A 20,345-nucleotide genomic window follows, 5' to 3' on the forward strand; every position below is an offset into this window, starting at 1 on the left:
TATTCATTTGGTCTGTGAATCGCATTGGAAGTATTCCACTCTAAAGGATGTATTAAACGAACAGTCCAGTCAAGAAGCTGTATAGACAGAAATATAATATAACGATGGTTCAAAAATAAAACCGAAGTCAATCGAGTTATATTTAGTTGAAACAATATACCTCAAGACAGAAAAAAATTTTAAACCCGTGAAGTTCAGTTACAATAGAATAATTATTAATGATTTTTGAGAGATTCTATTCTCATTCATTCTAGTCGCATGGTTTGGTCGATTTTTATAAACTACGGCTCATTTTGTTCATAAATGAATTCTCTACAAATCTACAAAATAATATTTTGGATAACGCTGGAGTGTTTATGTTTTTGAGTTGTTTTGTTTTTATTAAAGCATTGAATTACTATTCATCACTTATAATGATTTTACTAATCATGTTTCTTGATCAACTGAGAAGACAAATACAAAATGTAACTTTGTTGATTAGTAGAGAATTTATTTACGATCAAAATGAGCAGTAGTTAATTAACATCGTTTAAACGATGCGATTCGTAAAAACTATTTAACACTGGGAATCTCCTTAAAGACGTCAATAATTATGCTTTCGTATTGAGATTAATGATCTTTTAAAGGATTTTCTATTCAAAGGGAATACTGTTTCAACTAAATTCAAGTCCACGAATATCAGTAGCACTTTCAAACCTTCGTTATATGATATTTCTGTCTTTACATCTGTTTGACTGTATTGTACATTTGGTACTTCCGTAAGAAGACTATACATCACCGAAAAATCGATAGAATTCAATTGTATGTAAAAAGTTTACTGAAAAATTGAACTGGAAACTATCGAAGGCATTACTCCTGCAAATAAGAGACCTGCGACAATACCAGTTATTAGAAATGCAGCACCAAACATACCTGCAGTTGCTTGATGCTGGGACTCTACCGTTCTGAAACATAGAAACATATGTATCACTGCTGTAATACGAAATATAAATGAGATCAGCTATTGTTTTTGTCATCACATAGTAGATAATTTGATAACAATTTATAGGAGCAACCGCAAATTAGCTTTGAAATTGACTAAATACAATCGTGTCTTTTCTGAACTTTGACCTTTTCCATAATTGTTAGAAAAGTATTTTACATTGGTATTATTAGTAACGGAATCAAGCATATCTTCTAACAAATACTTTGCTCAAATTCTCAATTACAAGTCAATGAATATTTATTTATTTAAAAAATTGGTTGGCACAAAAATCTGACTCCCCACGGACTACCAATATATAACATTAAGAACACATCCAAGAGGTGACGGATCCACCTCACATAGAATATCTGATATAAAATAATAGTTTGCAAGCGTCTCAAAAAGCATTTCGAAATCCATGACTTTATCCTATGTTGTAATTCTTACCTTGGACAGTGCATCATAGCAGCTGATGAAAAATAGCCGCTGGTTAGCCCCATTGTCATGGCTATCAACCAATAAGCTGTATCATCATTAATTAAAACTGGGATTGTCCTGACAGCTGACTCAAGCTGGTAGTTGCATAATAAAAATAGCGGTATGTATAGCACTCTGAGAAGAATAGGAATGACAAGGTATTTCCTCCAGGGCTATAGAAAAAAAATTACCAAATTAATGAAAAAGTAGACCTAAACTTTGTAAGGACTCAAAGGTGCATAGTTGAAACCTTAAAACATTTTTGAAATACAAATAACTTTCATTCAACAACTATACGAAAAATGAAGATTACAAATCCAGCTCACCCATTGCAAAATTGAAGCGATCAAGCTCCCAATCATTGCCGTTACATTGAATGTCATGAAACACATGATGTTCATATAATATGTCTTTCCGATGATGAAATCGTCTGAATTCGGTTTAATGTCAGATTGGACACGAGGAAATATTGAGAGTGTAACAAAGAAGACAAAGAACACATTGAAGCATTGTGGACAACATTTTTTAAATATTTCCCAGTACGGTGGTCTCGAAGTCTGTCCTCTTATACTATCATTTAAAGCTTTTCTGTTGGCTGCTTTTTGGTTTATCAGTTCGTGATGACGATAAAATCTCTATAAAATACGTAAATGTTTTTTAACATATAAAGCAAGATATAAATATAGACTTTATAATATTATTAATAATGATTGATCAATTTTTAAAGATCTATAATGTGTATCACAGTGTTCAGAGCAAAAAGTGACAGACATAATTGTACCTATGCTGCATTGTGTATAACTTAACTACCACAGCACAAGAATTTAAAAGATTCATTTCTTTAGCAGGAGAACGCAACACGTCACAAGTTTGTTCGACATTTGAAACTGACTGAAGTATAAAGTTAAAGTAACTAGTGACAATGCGTTTTCATGACACGAAGATAGTTGGTTTGATAAATCTCTTCAAGTTATTGGAAAACATTCATTTATAAAGTAAATTTTAAATTTATGTACGTTCAACATATCATCGAACAATACAACGTGTGCAATCTTTACAATTAAATTTTCATCATTTTCGTACTTACATTCAAGGGCAAAGCAAAATATGTATCAAAACAAGCCAAAAGAACTAGTAGAGCTGTTATGAAATAGTATATTGCTGCGGTACGTTTGTTCGGAGCCATCATACTGGATACTAAATCAATTATAGCAATAACAGTACCACTAATATTCTGAAACAGAAAAAAATATATTGAAATTAGCGACACAAAATATATAGTATCATAGCTATCCAACACAATTTGATGCAGTAAAACTCTGAGAATAAGTGTCCTGATGGCATAGAAATTTTTGCTGCACCATCTTTAACAATAAAATCATAATGAAAAAAGTTGCTCTATTCTTGGAGTATCAAATAATCTGCACATTAAATTAATCATTTAATTCAATCTACTTACAGAACCCAAAACAACCATTCCTGTGTACTTGGTAGGCAGTTTTGCAGCCATTCCATAAACTGAATTCTGATATATACCGCTACCAGCTGAAATTTTCAGAGATTTACTATTAGGTTTCTTCAATTCACTTACTACAATGAGGAAGTAAGCTGTGTGCGACGTGTTCGAACTGGGTTGATATCTCTTTTTTATTAAATTTACATTCAGAAAACTATACTCCTTCCAGTGAGAGAGCGGACTTGCTTTGTGCTTTGGTGAGCAAATTAGGGGAAAAGAGAAGCGCTTCCATAATTATGCTATCCAATACCTTAAGCTCTCTCGTTAGCTTACATCCGCTCATTCTATCCTACGAGACTCTACTAAAACAGATGAGGTTTCTCTGGATTGTAAGTCGGTTATGTCGTTGGACAGAGTATAGAGATATTCAGGGTGGTAATGAAAATTGAAGTTCAAAATTCCGTGAGATTTCCTTGATTTCCAGAGATATTACTATCATGCTTCAAAAATGGTCATGTAAATGCTGCTCAAGGTAACTTGTAGAGAATGACGTAATAGAATTAAGCAGATGTTACATCGAAGTGAGAATCGAAAAATTATTTGTTCTATCTCGAACGAATTAATATTTAATTTATTTCTCATTATTGCTAATGAAACTGAAGTAATTTTGACAACAAATAAAAAAAGTATTATTTCAATGTTTCCTCAAGATTGATGATAATTTTAGGAATTTTGCTGAGTTATGTTTTGAAATTTCCCAGTTCTGTTGCCACCCTGGATATTTAATTCTTGAAAATAGATTACAGACGTGTGTTGGACCGAATTTACGCTAAATGATTGATATTTGGTGACAATAGTATGAATCCAGAGAATATATATATATAGTGGTGGCATAGTTTAATTTTAATTTTTTTTCTTCATTCATTTATCGTTGCCACACGGTATCAATATATAAAATTACGAGAAAGTTGGAAGTTTTTGTACAGAAGATCTGTTTCTAGATGGTATTTTTGAATAATGCATCTGATTTAGAACAAAATTCATAGATTTTGAAAATAATATTTAAAAAAAAAATAACAATCCAAATGAAATTATACTCTTTTGGAATTGATAATATTTCAGCAAATCTTCCCAAATCTTTAGATCCTTCCACCCTAACTCTAGCTCCTCGGTAGAAGAAACATCGAATCTTTCAATGGTAATGGTTGAATATATTCTGGAGAAGATGAAGAAGTTTGAACTACACACTAGGAATGCTCTAATCATGCAAAATATCTATAACAATAGTTCATACGCACTACATATAGATACTTTAATCGATAGATGACATACTGTTCAAAGCAACAATAGAGATCATGGTAATCCAAAAGAATAGACCAGGCCAGGCAGAGCTATCTGTCATTGCTAAAATGACTGTCAGCACAAACATTGCGACTTGTATCAAGAGTCCCCATACAATTCGTGCTGTTAAATTGTCCCTGTAGGACAAAGAAAAGTGTAAGTATATACCATAAGTCGATGATCATAATTCAAGATATAATGAAGAGAAGTAGTCCAATCAAAGCTTGACGATTGAGAAACATCATAATATATTAATATTAATTATTATCTGAGGGAAAAAAAAGATCTACTACTTGCTGCGATGAAACAATTTTGAAGAGTCATATTCAAGAAAACTTGCAGTGACAGAAGATTATTGACTAATAAGTCTATAAAAGTTAATGAAACAAAATTCATTTGATCTTGAAGAATGGGTCAATGAAGATTGTTTACTGCTTATATATCACTATTGACTGTCGGCACTTTGGCACATGCAGCCACAGCATACTCTATGATTACATTTCATAGGTGAGAATCTCTAATCTCATATATCAGGGCAAGTTCAATGTATCAAATTTTAAGTTTACTTTGTTCAATAACTTATAGTGACAATCGCTTGTAATCGAAAAGTTTTTTGGAATTATATAATATTTCTATCATTTTGTGAACTTAATTCTGCTATAGCATGTTGTCACATCGTTTACAATGAAGAAAGAAAGATAGAAAGAAAGAAAGAAAGAAAAAAAACACGTCACTGGGCTGATTTTTGAAAGCTCTATTGTCCAATTACAGAGCTGTTACCTTCCAAGGCTCAAAGAATTATCTAAACATGAACGAAGTATGATGTCTTAAGGCGGTGCCCTAGTCGAATTCGACGTTGACATATGTATTTCCAAATATCGATCCATTTTCATTTTATGTAGAAATAAAGAAATGGCATGAAATCTTTGGATTTAATATTACGATTTTGTAGAATCCGTACCGTGATACTGTAGAGTCTCTTTCACTTTTTATTTTTAGCAGACATATGATCGACAACAAGAATAATTATAATTTATTTTATGCAATGGTTTAATAAAACGAAAATGAATCAATTCAATTTTATTAAGATAATTGAACATGATAAAAATTTTATGGATCCTCTTATAATCTGACCTTTTATAATCCGTATCAAGTACTATTAAAGGTAAATCTTGTCAAGAATGCAGACAAATAAAATATATATGTATACAACAATGTACTTCGTGCTTAATCAAAGTATTTGTTCGAACTGGAAATTTATTGGTCAGGAGAGAGTTCTAGAAGTTAATAAATTATAGCATTTGAGACAGTGAAAAATAAAATAATTGAATCTTCATGAGTGGGCAGAATTAAATATAATAAACAGTACCGTATTGGTCTGAAAATAAGTCGAGATTTTTGTGAGTCGAATTCAATTGTAAAATCCTTACTCGACTTGTACGCGGGGTCGACTTGTATTAGTGATTTTTCAGGAAATTTGCTTGGTCGACTAAAAAAACTTCGTTATTAATTAACTGTTGTAAAATTCGACTAATAAGTCGTAAGTATAGACAAATTAAAAATAAATTATTTATACGATGCACTCAAGTTGTAATGATAATAGATATTTTTCCCATAAAAATTCCACTGAAATTCGGTTTATAAAAAAAATTTTTGAAATGAAGTCATAAAATTGAGCGTCGACTTATATTTAGAGGAATACGGTATTTGAATATGGCATGTGATTATTGAGAAAATGGGATAAAGTAAATCTAGCTATTTTATTTTTATCGTAATAGATTTAAATTGTATTTACGAACCCTAGTTGAATAAATAGAGTCAACCAATTGAAAATTAAATTTGGAACTTGTGCAGCAACTGGTGAATAAGTTTCATAATCCGTGGCGTAGTTCGAATTGTAGCCTGTGTAATTCGTTGAAAACTTGTGGTCAGTGAAGTACTGCGCAAAAATCAAAATATGTTTAGAAGATTGTAACGGTTTTAATCGTATCCAATCGCTTATCTACATTTGAACCTTTACTGTCCGACAAAAGAGAGAGAAAAAACGATACGTCGCAGCTTTGTTTGTAGCTACTCATCGTCAAAACTTCAGAAACTAAATTGCAGGACGTATGCATCATTAAAAGTTGAGATATTTTGAAGACATTGTTAATATAAAATTACGAGCCAAGAATATTCAGCTATAATTGAACATAATTTTTTTTTGCAAAATACAGAAAAATTATGAGTTTAATTTAAATGTATATAAAACAATGGTTCATAGATAAACGATAGATAAACGATTTTGGTTGTCGCACTTTAAAAATTGAAATAATAATATTCTTACAAGTTTGGCAGTAATGAACATATTCCACGGCATCAAGCTACCAATTCCATGTAATAAAAATACTATGGCAACCCAATTCCACCTGTAAAAAATCAATTATTAGTCAACCATTCATGCATCCAATTTCATAAATTAAAATTACAACTTATTAACCCTAGAAGAAGCATGTGGGGTTCACATGGACGATTTCAATTCATTTGTCGATAATAAATTACACTTATTAACCCATGATTATAAAGTATACATCCACTAAAGGTTAAGTGCGATACCCTTTTCATCTCGCTTTGCACTCTAGACCTCAAGTCAGAGGGTTTCGTGATACCTGCCTATAAGCCGTATGTGACGTGCACAAAACGATGTGCTTCGCCCGAACTAAAAAAAAAAACAAAAAAAAAACACAACGTTGTTTATTATTTGATTTGTATCTGACATATTTCTCCAATTAATGAATAAATATACCTATATATCGATAATAATTGTAATAAACTTTTTTTTTCTACCGAATTAGGCTTCAACTATATCTCATTTCCGCATCTTCCTACCTGGCCACATTCGTATGCTTGAATATATTTTTTTGAGAGAGCGCAACGTTGATATTTTTTTTAAACCCTAGTCTTTTTTAAAAGACCGCTTGAATTTTTATAATCAGTTAATGAGATAAAAGTAAAGAGTTTTTTTTTGTGAATAAAGTCATTCTTTTACGTTGTGCACATTTTTCTTCATTAAAAGCAGTTTTCCACGAGTTTCCGTTTTCAAAAATTGACGTTCATATATATCATTTTATTGTTTATTGAAAAATAAGAGATTCGTCTATGTATAAACCCAATTCATACCCTCATGCTCCGTACATGGCAAAAAAAATTAGCTACACCGTCTAGGGTTGAGGAAATTTTATACGCAACAAATCACTTAGCCCTTGACTCCGACCATTTCAATCTGAACAAACTTTTCACATCAACTTGTCACAATTCGGAATAGTCAAAACCTACCTATCCGCTGGTGGATTCATTTCAAGGTCTGCTTGGTCCATAGTAACTCCTTTAAAATTTAACTCATCCTCAGGCCTACCCGTACCCTCCCATCCTGGAGAAAGTCGTACTGGTACAGTGCCTAGAATTTTTTAGACAGATTTAAAAAATTTTGTAACTCAACACTCGCCCAGTGAACAACCATTTCCAGACCCATTTAAAATTCGAATCAGCACTATAATGCACTTAAAGAGTCAAGGGTATAGTCTAATTTCAGAGTTAAAAATACGTGAGTAATGAATAGAGATGACAAATTATACTAATCAGAATAATAGAATGTAGAGATAAAATGCACCATGTAATGAGGGAGACATTTTTTACTCAACTCATGGCATTTGCATCGATAGAGTGATCTACACAGGCATGTAAGTAATAAAAAATCTTTATTGAAATTAAAATGAATATTCTAAGTATATTTGTTGGTGTATTATGCTATAAATGTGTCAGCAGACTTGATTCGCATTATAGTTTTGATTAATACGATTATGTGATTTTTTCACCTTTTGATGATTAAATGATGATTAGAAGTGGTAAGGTGAGGTGATCGATATCTATGTACATACGTTAAAGAATTATATTATATTATAGACAAATATGTAGTGTATAAAATTTAGCAAATACCCATGCATAATGTAGAAGTAGCGACAAAGCGAAATTCAAGACTTTACGATACGAGAAAAGATATATTTGCACAATATGCAACTTTCTTCATACGATATGTATGGCATGCAATTTATAACTAAGGTTGTGTAGCTCAGTTCAGGAATCTCACTTGAAAGTAAGGATAATTTGATCTAAGTTAAAATGAAGAAAAAAAAAAAAAATAAAAGAAAGATTAATTACCGGGAGTTATTGGAAGATCAAATGTTGCATACGACATGCAATTAGAGCGAATGGTAGTTTGGGAAACATTCGAAACCCCAAATCTCGGAGTTGTTTCATCTAGAATGACCAAAAATGTGAAGATTGTATCCAAGTAAAATATTGGTATAAATGTTGATAAGAAAAATTTGAAAAACACAGGACTTTTGGCGCAATAAGCATAATTTTGATACAAACGGCCTTGAACACAAGTGTACAAGTCAAATGGAGGAAATATTTATTCAACCATCTTGTTTCTATTTTTTAAGTCTTAATATTTACTCAATAAATAGAAAAAGATCCACATTTTATTGACACATGAACCGAAGTGAACTTGGCCCCCCAATATATGCCAAGTCCAAACATTTTTTTCTTTGTAAACAGGCTTAAAAGTTTTGTTTAGGTATAGAATTAAGTCTTTTCAAATTTGAGCTTTTAATATTAACATTAAGCAGCTTCGCATCGCACTCTTTTATTTTCCATACGAAAAACACAGGGAAAATGGTTTTTGCCCCTTCTGATTCTTGTAGCTAGCTAACGAGGTGTGGCATCGTGTAGAAAATTTAGAGACATATTTTTGTACGGAATCGAATGCTCTACAAAAAAGGTCTTTTGCGACTTTACGATAAATCTACTTTTTCAGAAGTTATTTCGGGTCAAAAATCATTTTATCATACTGAAAATTGAATTTAAAGTTTAATTTGAATAGTTTAAATTTTAATTTTTTAATTTGTTTTTTATATTATTGATTTATTTTCAATTAATCTTAAGATTTCGAGGGTGTGCAATTTATCGACAGTGCATGGTATTTGTGCATGTGATTTTTTTCTCAGATAGTAGCACTAATGAACAGTAAAACCTAGCAGTTGCAGATTTTTTCTAACGCTATTACGTTTATAATAAAATATATATAATGAGAACGTGTCCGAAAGACGTGTATTTGAAATGAGGCAATCCACTCTGTTGTCGGCACGGGTTAGAGTAAAGAAAAAATTCATGAAAAAATAAGGCAATCGTTTTATTTGAAAAAGATTTGGGTGATTTGTGTTAAGAATTTCGTCACCACCCTAAATATTTGACACCCTAATGTATGTATATATATATATGTATCATTTTGCCAATTATGGGTAAAAGTTGTACTGGGTGATCAAAATTTTGAAAAATTGAATTTGCCTTTCGAAAGAAAGTCCTAAAAAAGATATCCATGATTTGGTTTGATTTTTTTTAGACACCAGTTTTTGAGCAATGGCGGTAGCAAATTTTCAAGTTTCCAAAATCACGGAATTTTCAACTCAATACAACTTTTTTCCTTAATAGATAGGGAAATATTTTTACGACGTTTTTGTTTCGTAAAACTCTGAACATTTCGCCAAAAAATATACCGATATCTAATATCACGTTTATCAACTCGAAAATCAAATTTGAAATCCGAAAATCAATTGTTCAGCCCTTGCACCCAAGGTTTTTACATGGAAATTGGAATTTTCCGAAAAAAAAAAATAACTTCAACAATCCAAAATTAAACGCAAGGGTTGAAAAATCGATTTTTGAACTTCATATTCGATGTTCGAGATGATTAACGTAATATTAGATATTGGTAAATTTTTTGTCGAAAAGTTCAGAGTTTTACGAAACGAAAACGTGTCCAGAATTTTGAAAACTTGAAAATTTGCTACCGCAATTCCTAAAAAACTACTGCGCGAAAAGAAAAAAAAAAAATCATCGATATCTTTTTTAGTACTGTCTGTCGAAAGGTTAAGTCAATTTTTCAAAATTTTGACCACTCTGTCAAAACTTACCGGTCAAACCATAACTTGTACCCATAATTGGCGAAATAACCCATACATTTGAACATTTTTAAAAACCAACGTAAGACATGAATGTTATTGAGCTTTGTATATAGTACGCATCTTGTATAATTAGTGCATACTATCATTGTATGTACATTTAAGAAAAACTTCTCATCAAAAGAAAAAAGTCGATAAGGAGCTCAAGAGTTACAGCAATTTTCTCAGCATTTTCCGATTTTGCCTGACCAGCAAATGGAGGAGATATGCCGATTCGAAGAAGATCGTCTTTGTTTCGTAGAAAAACGGCTTCATTTTTCGATTTTGATGGGGAAAGAAGAAAAAAAAAAAAAAACTCATCTGACAGATAAATCAAACGCTTCATACAGTGACTTGATAACACAGGTGAAATCATAAAAAGAACATGTAACTGTAAAAGTTGTAGGTTGTCAGTGGAAGGGTGTTTGAGTTAGCACTTGACCGCGCACTCTTCCTCTGACCAGCTTTCAACCTCGTTAATTATTGAAATTTTGACATTGATTCTGTGTCAAAATATTACTTACGATGTGCATACTTATTGATAATAATATGTGAAAGTAGACAGTCGAGTTTTTTCCAAAGTTGTATCTACCAGTAACTCCTCAATGAAGGTGGAGAATTTTGCAAATTTGACTTTGGAAGTTTGCCATTCGGCCAAAAATCAATATATCAAAATAATCCTACGTACTTCTCCAGCTGTTTTTATGTACAATGAAAAAAAATTAGTCACCCATCATAATTCAAAATTTATAGAAACTGTTGGTACGGTCGTGGACCCTTGCAAAATAGAAAGGTGTTCGGAGAAACGCTGCAGAGCTGCCATTTTTAAATGAATTATTCTATAAAAATCACGTTTTACAGTCAATCAAATGTACAACAAACTTCTAACTTTGTAAACTCGATTGATTTTAGATTTAAAAAAAAAAAAAAAAAAAAAAAATCACAGAAAGTCCCATTTTTCAGCCTCTAGAGTGGGCCTAACCCCATAATGCCTCAAACCATCAGCTACGGTACTTGATATAGAATTCATGATGATTATCAAGTTGTACGTCGTACCATTTGCCAATACTATACAAAGTATTTCGGAAATTGCCAAATTGCTTGGAGCTTTTGGAAATCGAAGCGACTCAGAGTGTTTACTAATGAACGAGTGTTCCGTATTAATGAATACGTGCTTTTCTGGCGTTCTGTCTGTGAAACGACGACACGTTTCGGGCACGCGTCACGATACAGTATAGGATTTGAAAAGCAATCGTCGATATTATCTTTAAGGCCTTATCCATTCTAGAAGAATCTAAAATGCGTTTTTCATCGGAAATTTGACATAGAATACGATGGTTATACTGAAAAGTCGCTACAAGGTGGGGGCAATGGTTAAAAATCAATTTAAACATTTTAATTGCTTATAACAATATGAATTTGTTAATAAATTATAATGAAACTATTTTTCTTATCAAAGTTCATTCTTTTAGCTTCAAAGTGAAAGAAAGAAGAACCTTCTAGTTCAAATAGAACCGGAGTTACGAATTTTTTTAACTGAGTCTACAAGCCGAAATTAACTAAATTCTCAAATTTTCGATCCTCTCTGTTATCCAAAATATGCGAAAGAAAAAAAAAACCTCAAATACGTATCTCCTTTTTTTCGATATAGTACCCGTAAAAAAAAAATTCAGCCAAATCAAAAATGTGTCGGTCAATTTTTATCCAAATTTGTCCGGTTTGTAAAAGATAGTCCCAGAGCCTTTTTTGAAGGAGCAAAAACCATTTTTCCCGTGTTCTTCTTATGGAAAATATAAAAATGCGATGCGGATCCACTTAATACTTATTATTAAAAGTTCAAATTTGAGGAGGCTTAATTTCATACCTAAATGAAACTTTCAAGCCTGTTTGCGGAAAAAAAAAAAATATTTTTCTTTAATTACCCTAATATATATATATTTTCGAAATTCGAGACAACTTCGTGAAGATGAAAATGAATAAGTTTCAAACTAAAAATGGGCGAACGAAGGTCAATCGGTGACAAAAATTCATTGGATTCGGTGTATGTTGAGGGGGCCACTTCCGTGAAGTGAATTTTCGAAAACGTATAACTTCTGATCCTAGGAAGGGGCAAACGAAAATAAAGATATGCCAAACGAAGAAAAATCGATGGCAAAAAAAAAAAAATTTCGATTTTGCATATGTGCGGGGGCCAAATTGGCCAAGGTGCCCCCCCCCCCGTTTTAAAAACGTATAATTTTGAAAATTAGAAGGGGCAAACAAAAATAAAGATGTGACAAAAGTTGGCAAACGAAGCACAAACGATGGCAAAAAATTTTTGGTTTTGGTATTTACTGGGGGACCAAGTTCACTTCGGTGACACATGGCTTGAAATCTTGTAATTACAGCATTTTCTGGGCAAGTGGACTCTACCTTTGTTTATTGAAATAACATCACATATTTTGTGGCAGCATGTTGTTATAAGATATATGTAATGGAGATAGGATAGCCACTATCTGGGTATAAGCAAGCTAAAGCAGAATCATCGTTAGACTTGTGCAAATTGTTTATGCTTCACCAGTGATATAATAATGCAGTCGCATTATTTACATTCTCTTTTCTTTGTTATGACCAACTTGACCTTTCTATCTCTTGAAAAGTTCTTAAAATATAAGTGCACGCCTGGCGAGGAATTTTTGTTGAACATAATATTATCTGTGTCAGTGAAAAAATAAATAACGTAAACAGAGGTTTGAGCTATGAGAAATTTACTGTGGTTCATACATCGTTGTTTATTGATGGCAGTTATATAGAAATGAACGAATTCTAACTTTTCTACTAACTAATTGACCTAAGTACCATAAGACTTGATCGATATAACTTTCAGCTGAAAAAAACTGAAAAAATTTGGATTTTGATGAAAACTGGTAATCGAAGGCTCGTTGGGTGGCTGATCATGAATTTGATGTCACATTTGCAAAATCCAAACTGGTATATCGAATATGGTGGGAACAATCTAAAAATATTCTGTTTCTGGTCGAAATTAGTAGACACAGGTTTTTTGGGTCATCGATAACGAATCCAAGTCAGACTTCCAAAATTGTAATGTTGGATCCATTATACTGGTTTAATATGAAAAAAAATTGTCATATTTTTACATCATATGGTATCTAATGGCTTTTAAATCTTTAATCACAAATCTGGATTTGTCACTCCAAAATTCGAATTAGGTATTAATTTTTGTTTTCCTGTGAAGTTGGAACCTGCACGGCCAACCCAAAGCCGATAGTTGCTCTTGATATTGTCCAATTTTTTTTGCCAAAATCTTTTCCGTTTGTAACATGGAGTCTACTTATTTTCGGAACATCATTTATTTTAATGCAAACATTAAAAGTAGATTAAAAAAAAACTGAGCCTCGATTCATTGAAAATAATTAATTGACAAAGTCTAAATTTTTGATATTTTCCATGCTGAACTCAAATCGGCTTCATTTATTTTTGTGCTGAAAGAGCAAGGTGAAAACTGAATTTCTAGTTCGTTTTTTTTTTAGGTCAAAACGACGCTCAAGCAGCTGAAAAAAATGACTATCAAACCCCCGACGTGATTAGGCTTGTGTAATGCCTGTTAGCTGCTGTGTCATAGGGATTATAATGTAAGTTTTAAAGTCAACGAAGCCACAATTTATAGGCACTCGGTGCTCGACTACGTAGCAAATCCTCTTCATATCTTATATTTTGAGTGACAAAGATAAGAGCGAAGCTTATAATTTTAAGTAGCAAAGATCAGATGAAACACTCCTACTATTGCTAAGTAGAGTCGTTTAGTCTCCTCAGTTGTGAAACTCGTTCGTAGTGTTCCAAGCTACCCGTTGTAATCTGAATGACTCAAAAGGTTATCTGTTCAGTCTTCCGTACCAGCATGAAAACATTTATGGAAAGCTTATTTTAATTTTTCAAGCGATTTGGTTGATCATTCGTTTTCACCTTTTTTTCAATTGTCACCTATACAGCAGTCGTTTGCGATTAGTAAATGGGTATTCAAAAAGTACACCAACAAAAAAAAATATTCCAGCTATGTCGTGTTCAGAGCTATAATCTAGAAAAGCAGAAAGCATAGGAACCGTGCGTAATAACACAGGCACACTGATATAAATGGTACATGATTCTGTTAAGTATATACAAATTAACGGTTTTTAACACTGCCTGTACAAGCATGGCACACGTGCCACAGCAGCATGATACAGATACTCGTATCAGAATGCACGACACCTTGAAAATAGCCTGATAGGATAGTGTGTAAAGTATAGAGAAAATGTTAAAAAATCGCAAATTGCAATTTCTGTTGCAAAGTGCGTAAATATAAATATCGCGAAAACGGAAACAAGGCTGATGATAACGGATTGTATTTGGGTGTAATCTTAGTTTCATACCTTTTGCCAGCAGCGTTTTCTCCTCGTGGTCCATGCCGAATTCCTTTCTCGTGTAACTGCCTGACATTTTTGTGAATACACTGCACAATTACAACGTGGTTGAATTAATTTCGAATTGGAATTAACGATTTAAGGAGCAGTTAACGCATGTCAGGTCGAAATTAATATTTGTTTCATTGGTTTGAACTGAAGGAAATTAGAAAAATACACGGAATAACGAGAGTTCGCGCGCGAAATTGATGGGTGGACCATGCAGTTGTGAGAAAAAAAATAAAATAAATGAATATTGTCTTGTGTTACGATGTATACATTCGGTATAGATTATTTCCGCGTTTTCGAGATCTATTGTGGGTTTTTGTATGTAAATATTTTAAGGCTAATATTATAGAACGCTCGTGCCCAACGTGAACCACATTTTTTACTATAGGTATACTGTGCAGTGCAGCCCCCAGTTCGCACTGACTCAGTCGTCATGCGCGACTAACAGGATTACTAACTGACAAAGTCGAGATTCCCCTCCTCGAGATTCGCAACTACGATGCAACACACTCCTTACTACTCCGTGGCGCAGGGTTAGCAACAGCTGATAGCAATACAGCTTTTTATCGTCTTTGAGTGAAGTATTATCCTTCACAACATCAGCTATAGATATTCAGTCAATGGTGTTGACTTAACGAAATAATGTATGCACACAATCATTTAGTTTGAAAAAAATTTTTTTATTCAATACATTGAAATAACGTACAATGATAAATAAATATAATATCTGACACAAGTATTTGAATTTTAAATGTATGCAATGTAGCCCTGACTACTAAGCGCCAATCAGATTTTACCCTTAATTGCTTATGAGCGCCATTCTGGTGACTTGTTGTTACATACCACTATTTGCTGCTTTTTGGCGGATACTTTTTCAGTTAAAAAACCGTATAAGATACTGTTCCTCACCTCTACTCGCCATAGTTCAGCGTCAGCCTGCGTAAGCCTTATTTCGTGGCTTTATTGTACGGATTTTTGATTTTGGATCAAATGTACAGAGTTGGGACCCCTTTACTCTAGTCGCCATGCTTTATTCACAGGTAGCATTTCATGCGTCGTCGCTGGTCATGCAAAATCTTGATCGGCAGTGCCACGCGGCAAGATAATGCATGATTGTTGCACTTGGAGCATATTCAATATGGAGGCGGCCTAGCATACCCTTTCGAGCACGTGGAAAGCGACACAGAGAGGGGAATAGTAAGATGAGTACCTGTCTCTGTCTCGCACACTCGCGATTGGTTGATTGCGTCAGCGCCCAGAAATTCACGCTCGTTGCACAAGGCTCCGGCGCCCTAGGTTTTGTTGAACATACCTTCTAAACTTATAACCTTACAAGTATCAAAATCAATGCTCATATTTGGAATTTTTTACGGTATATGTTAAAATATATATTGCTATATGTATATATATCTTTATATACATTTTAATTACTTATAAATATTACGATATTTACGTTTCAATATTTTAATTATCTTACCGGCGGATACATCCGTTACACATTTGTAAATTGGATCATTTCATTCAAAAATACGTTGAGTTGATATTAGTGAATGTCATTCGGATTGCCATATCGCCGTAGTACTTGGGGCACTCAATTACGATAGGTACGCTCTTGCCGTAGAAAGAGAGAAATACTCATGACTCGTCTTTTTCAGCGGAGCCGACCGATGATGAAACCAGAGCAACCAAAGCTAAGCTCAGAGCACGGACTTAGCTCAGAGTGTACCCTGATTTGCCTATAATTACGAATACTTCGCGACACAATTTAGAATTCATAATTTGTCCGCTGAATGCGAGTGACCTATTTTCTTGACATTCCTATTGGCTAACAAAGATACTGCGGTAGCATTTTGCTGGCCATGAAAATCCAGACATAGGCATCTCTCTTGGCAATTAATTATCATTAATATTTGATAATATTCTCAAATAAGTAAGCTTATAAATGTGGTAATTTTTAAATTATGTAAGAGGATCTTGCGACTTTTACGTAAGTCTGGTTGTAACGTACAGTACATAGTTAGATCTGATTAGTTAGACAAAAGGTTTTCCATACAGATCTGAGTCATGGTCTTATATACAGGTCTGGAAACAAAGCCTCATTTCATTGTGCCGTGACTTAACACTTTTTAAACAAAAATTTTAGATGAATTCTTGAATATCTCGACGTAGTTTTATTCTTTTTGCTCACCGCGACATGAATCGCTGCGTCTAGTAGTACTCCTACCCAGTCTTCTCTGTGCTCCCCCTTGCAACTTTTATTATTTATGGCGCATGCGTCTCTTTCAGAAGAGATGAGGATCTTATCTTCCAGTGCTGTGAACAGTCTTTTATGGTTGCGTTCCAAAATTAGCTCCCAGTGCTATGAGCAATCTCTTATCTCTTTTGCGCTGCCGAGTTTGTGACTAGCTCTGTCTCTGTCCTAGGGAGTTTTCAGCGCTGCCAGCTAGTTTCGGAATGCACCTTATCTCTGGTGCGGTGTTGAGTTCGTGAGTAGCTCTGCCTCTGTCCTAGGGAGTTTGTAGCGCTTCTAGTTAATTTCGGAACGCACCTGAAGAGGAATGTTTTGGTCACATTTGAATTGACGGATTATAAAAACGAATTGTATTCAAACAGTAAATATCTTTGAAATCAAATACTCGAAAATATTTAGTTTTTAATATTTACTTTTCTTGGTAAACAAAATTTTTGGTCGTTTTGACAAAATTATTCTTGCATCGTAATATTTCGTCAAATTACAGATGTCACGTTCTACTACTGACGACTTTGGATCACAGTCTACAGCATTTAAATTTGGGCATATATGTATGTACTTGCAGATTGTGAAATACATAAAAAAAATGATGCCTTTCTTTGAATCATTAATATCTGAATACAATTTTTTTTCCAGAAATTGTAATCAATTATGGGTAATTTGCAGGCAAATCATCCAGGTTTTGGTAAATATACATTTATTACCATACCTTTGACAAATATTTTATCTTCATTTTTCCGTTTGCGTAATTCTGAAATATAACGTTCATTCTACATACCTGCATATTTTGATTCTTTTACGTTTTCAATGTATATAGGTAGTTCTACAAAATATGATTTATATACAGTCATCAGTTAAAATGATTTCTATTATCGAGACTTTTGTTTGATCCAATCTTTAGTGATACTGATACTAGCTCCAAGTCTCTGTTTGATAGCGTCCAGTTTTCTCCAATTTGCTAACATAACTTTCAGCATCAGCATCTGTTAATTCACCGAATTTTTTTACCAGTGAGACAATTTCTTCTCTAACATTGCCTGGCATATTCTTTGAACTACCAGCTAAATAAATATTTGCCTCGTTTTCAAGGAATTGCCAACAAATATTCCCATGCTCGCGTATTTTGTGCTGGACGTATCTGAAATCAAATATACAGTACAAACAATCCTATTTAGTTATCTTTGATATTTGATAGTGAGATGCTTACATTTTATGATCATGATCTCTTGAGAACGCACAAAACATTTTCAAGTTGCTACTTTCTATCATCAATTCGAAATCTTTTTTACAGTGGTAATCCTTAAGTTGGTTTCTGCATCCAAAAAAAAGGAGACAGTCCGATAAGTCGTTTGTCATGCTTTTTTTTTCTAATAGAAATGCTCTGAATGGTGCAATACCAGTGCCAGGGCCAATCAAAATGGTTGGTTTAGAGTAATTGAAGTTAAAAGTTCCTTTTTGAACCCAAAGCGTGGTTTCGTCGCCTAGGTTCAAACTGGCAAGCCAATTTGAGCACAAACCCAGCCTAGGCTCAACAAGTTTCGTTTTGTACTTCACAACAGCGACCAAAATATCAATTTCATTTGGCGTGTGTTTCAAGCTAGATGCAATGCTGAATGCTCTTGGTTTTATTGGGCTCATAATCTCGAATAATAATTGAATATTCAAGTTCTTTGTGGCATTTGGAAAGTCATTTAGAACTTCAACAATATTTCGTCTAGGCCTATTAACATAGTTGTACAATTCTTCTTGCCCATTGGGTGTGGTGAATTCTATCAATTTCTCCTTCTCTAATTCACTTTCAGTTATTAGACTTAAGATCTCCATCACATATTTTCTTGGCTTATAATTCAAATCCCAATATTGTCCCACGATTTGTCCCAGAGTTAATTTTTGCCTCAACACACTGGGAATTTGAATTTCTGAAGGATTTACAATGACAGTTGTATTCTGATGTAAATAAACTCTATTATTTTTTAATACATCAAAAAACTGTTGTACTTTTTCAGCAGAGTTCTTTGGCCGCAGGTAAACAACATCCCCAGATTCATACTTGGCATTTTCGACATGAAATTTCAGTAATCTAACATCCTGAAAATGGTCGATTGAAGTTGTTCTAGTAGTTTCAATAATTCTACCAACATTGATGGTATTATCATTCATGCATAATTCGTGTCTATATATATCGTTGCATGACTGCGCATCTTCTGCAGTAACGGAGCTGCAATTATCAATGACACAGACATTAAATTTGGTGATTATGTCATTTTTATCATTCATTGGAATTCTTGTAGGAATATCAAATAATGTAGATAAATTAGTCCATAATTCTGCGATCCACGGTACTGTGACAGCATCAATACCAAGATCGTGTTGATCGTCGGCCAATCCGGTGGATAGAATTTCTGTTCCACTTAACTGAGCTAGTCTTTTACTTAATTTTTTCGCAGCAAAGTTGTACTTGACATAGGAACTATCTCCCAGTCCTAATACCCCGTAATACATGTTGTGCAACGAGTTTGCTGGTAAGTTTTTCCTCAGTAAAAAGCGCCAAAATTTTTTCATATTTGTAGGTGGGTCACCTTGACCAGCTGTGGCGACAACGAATATAACTATTCGTTCAAAAATCAAATTTTTTATATCATAATCATCCATTGAAATTACAGTACAGTCCACACCAGTTCTGAAAAATAAGGATGGAATTAAACTTTTCATAAGTGTATGAAAAAATTATTTATTCAATAGTGTAAATATCGTAAGTTCCTCGTGCAAATAATGGTATTTACAAATGAACAAAAACATGTTCATCGTGAAAAGTATGTTGAGAAGGAAGCGTTGTTTTTTTTTCAATTCTATACGAAAATTGAAGTACTCCGTACACATTCGTACTATGTACATTTTAATTGAGAATTTTTCTTTCGGACATAAGAGTATAGGAATTAAACCTCTTGGCATCTCTCCAAATTTGTTCTGCCACGTCCTGAGCCGTTCCAGTTTCACTTCCGTATAATATTAAAATTTTCGGTGTCATTTTGGCAATTTCTATTATTCATGTAATACATGAAAACTGAAATGGAACGACAAGCTACTCAAAAAAGACGATTTTTTAGGGTTAAGTTTTCAACTAGCTCTATCTTGCGACATGATTTTATACCACAATATAACAGCAGACGAGGCACGAGTAGGAAAATAGTCCCTTGGTTATTCACTTGAGTATTAATCATATCTTCGATGATTGAACAATAGTGATAGTTGTTCGACAAGTTGTATGTATTATTTGACAAGGAAATGTCAAGGTCAAATGTCTAGGCTAAGACCCATGTGGCGTAGAGCCAGAAATTTATAAATAAATGAATTTGACATGCACGAC

The 20,345-nt window shown here is 33.4% G+C and overlaps 1 protein-coding gene across 1 annotated transcript; it reads right to left on the minus strand.

Annotated features, from left to right (window-relative positions):
• Nucleotides 1-13: 13 nt before the first annotated feature.
• LOC124412779 (NADPH-dependent diflavin oxidoreductase 1-like) lies at nucleotides 14-20,202 on the minus strand. The gene is made up of 12 exons (XM_046892911.1): nucleotides 19,921-20,202; nucleotides 18,186-19,658; nucleotides 18,037-18,116; nucleotides 7,554-7,674; nucleotides 6,565-6,646; nucleotides 6,038-6,177; nucleotides 4,230-4,375; nucleotides 2,901-2,986; nucleotides 2,529-2,675; nucleotides 1,768-2,076; nucleotides 1,412-1,614; nucleotides 14-944 (listed from the first exon to the last, which is right to left on the minus strand). Exons 1-12 carry the CDS (start codon nucleotides 20,004-20,006, stop codon nucleotides 815-817), a joined length of 3,003 nt encoding a protein of 1,000 aa, XP_046748867.1. The 5' UTR covers nucleotides 20,007-20,202; the 3' UTR covers nucleotides 14-814.
• Nucleotides 20,203-20,345: the final 143 nt, after the last annotated feature.

Source organism: Diprion similis, chromosome 1 (assembly GCF_021155765.1).
Source record: "Diprion similis isolate iyDipSimi1 chromosome 1, iyDipSimi1.1, whole genome shotgun sequence".
Classification (NCBI taxonomy): domain Eukaryota; kingdom Metazoa; phylum Arthropoda; class Insecta; order Hymenoptera; family Diprionidae; genus Diprion; species Diprion similis.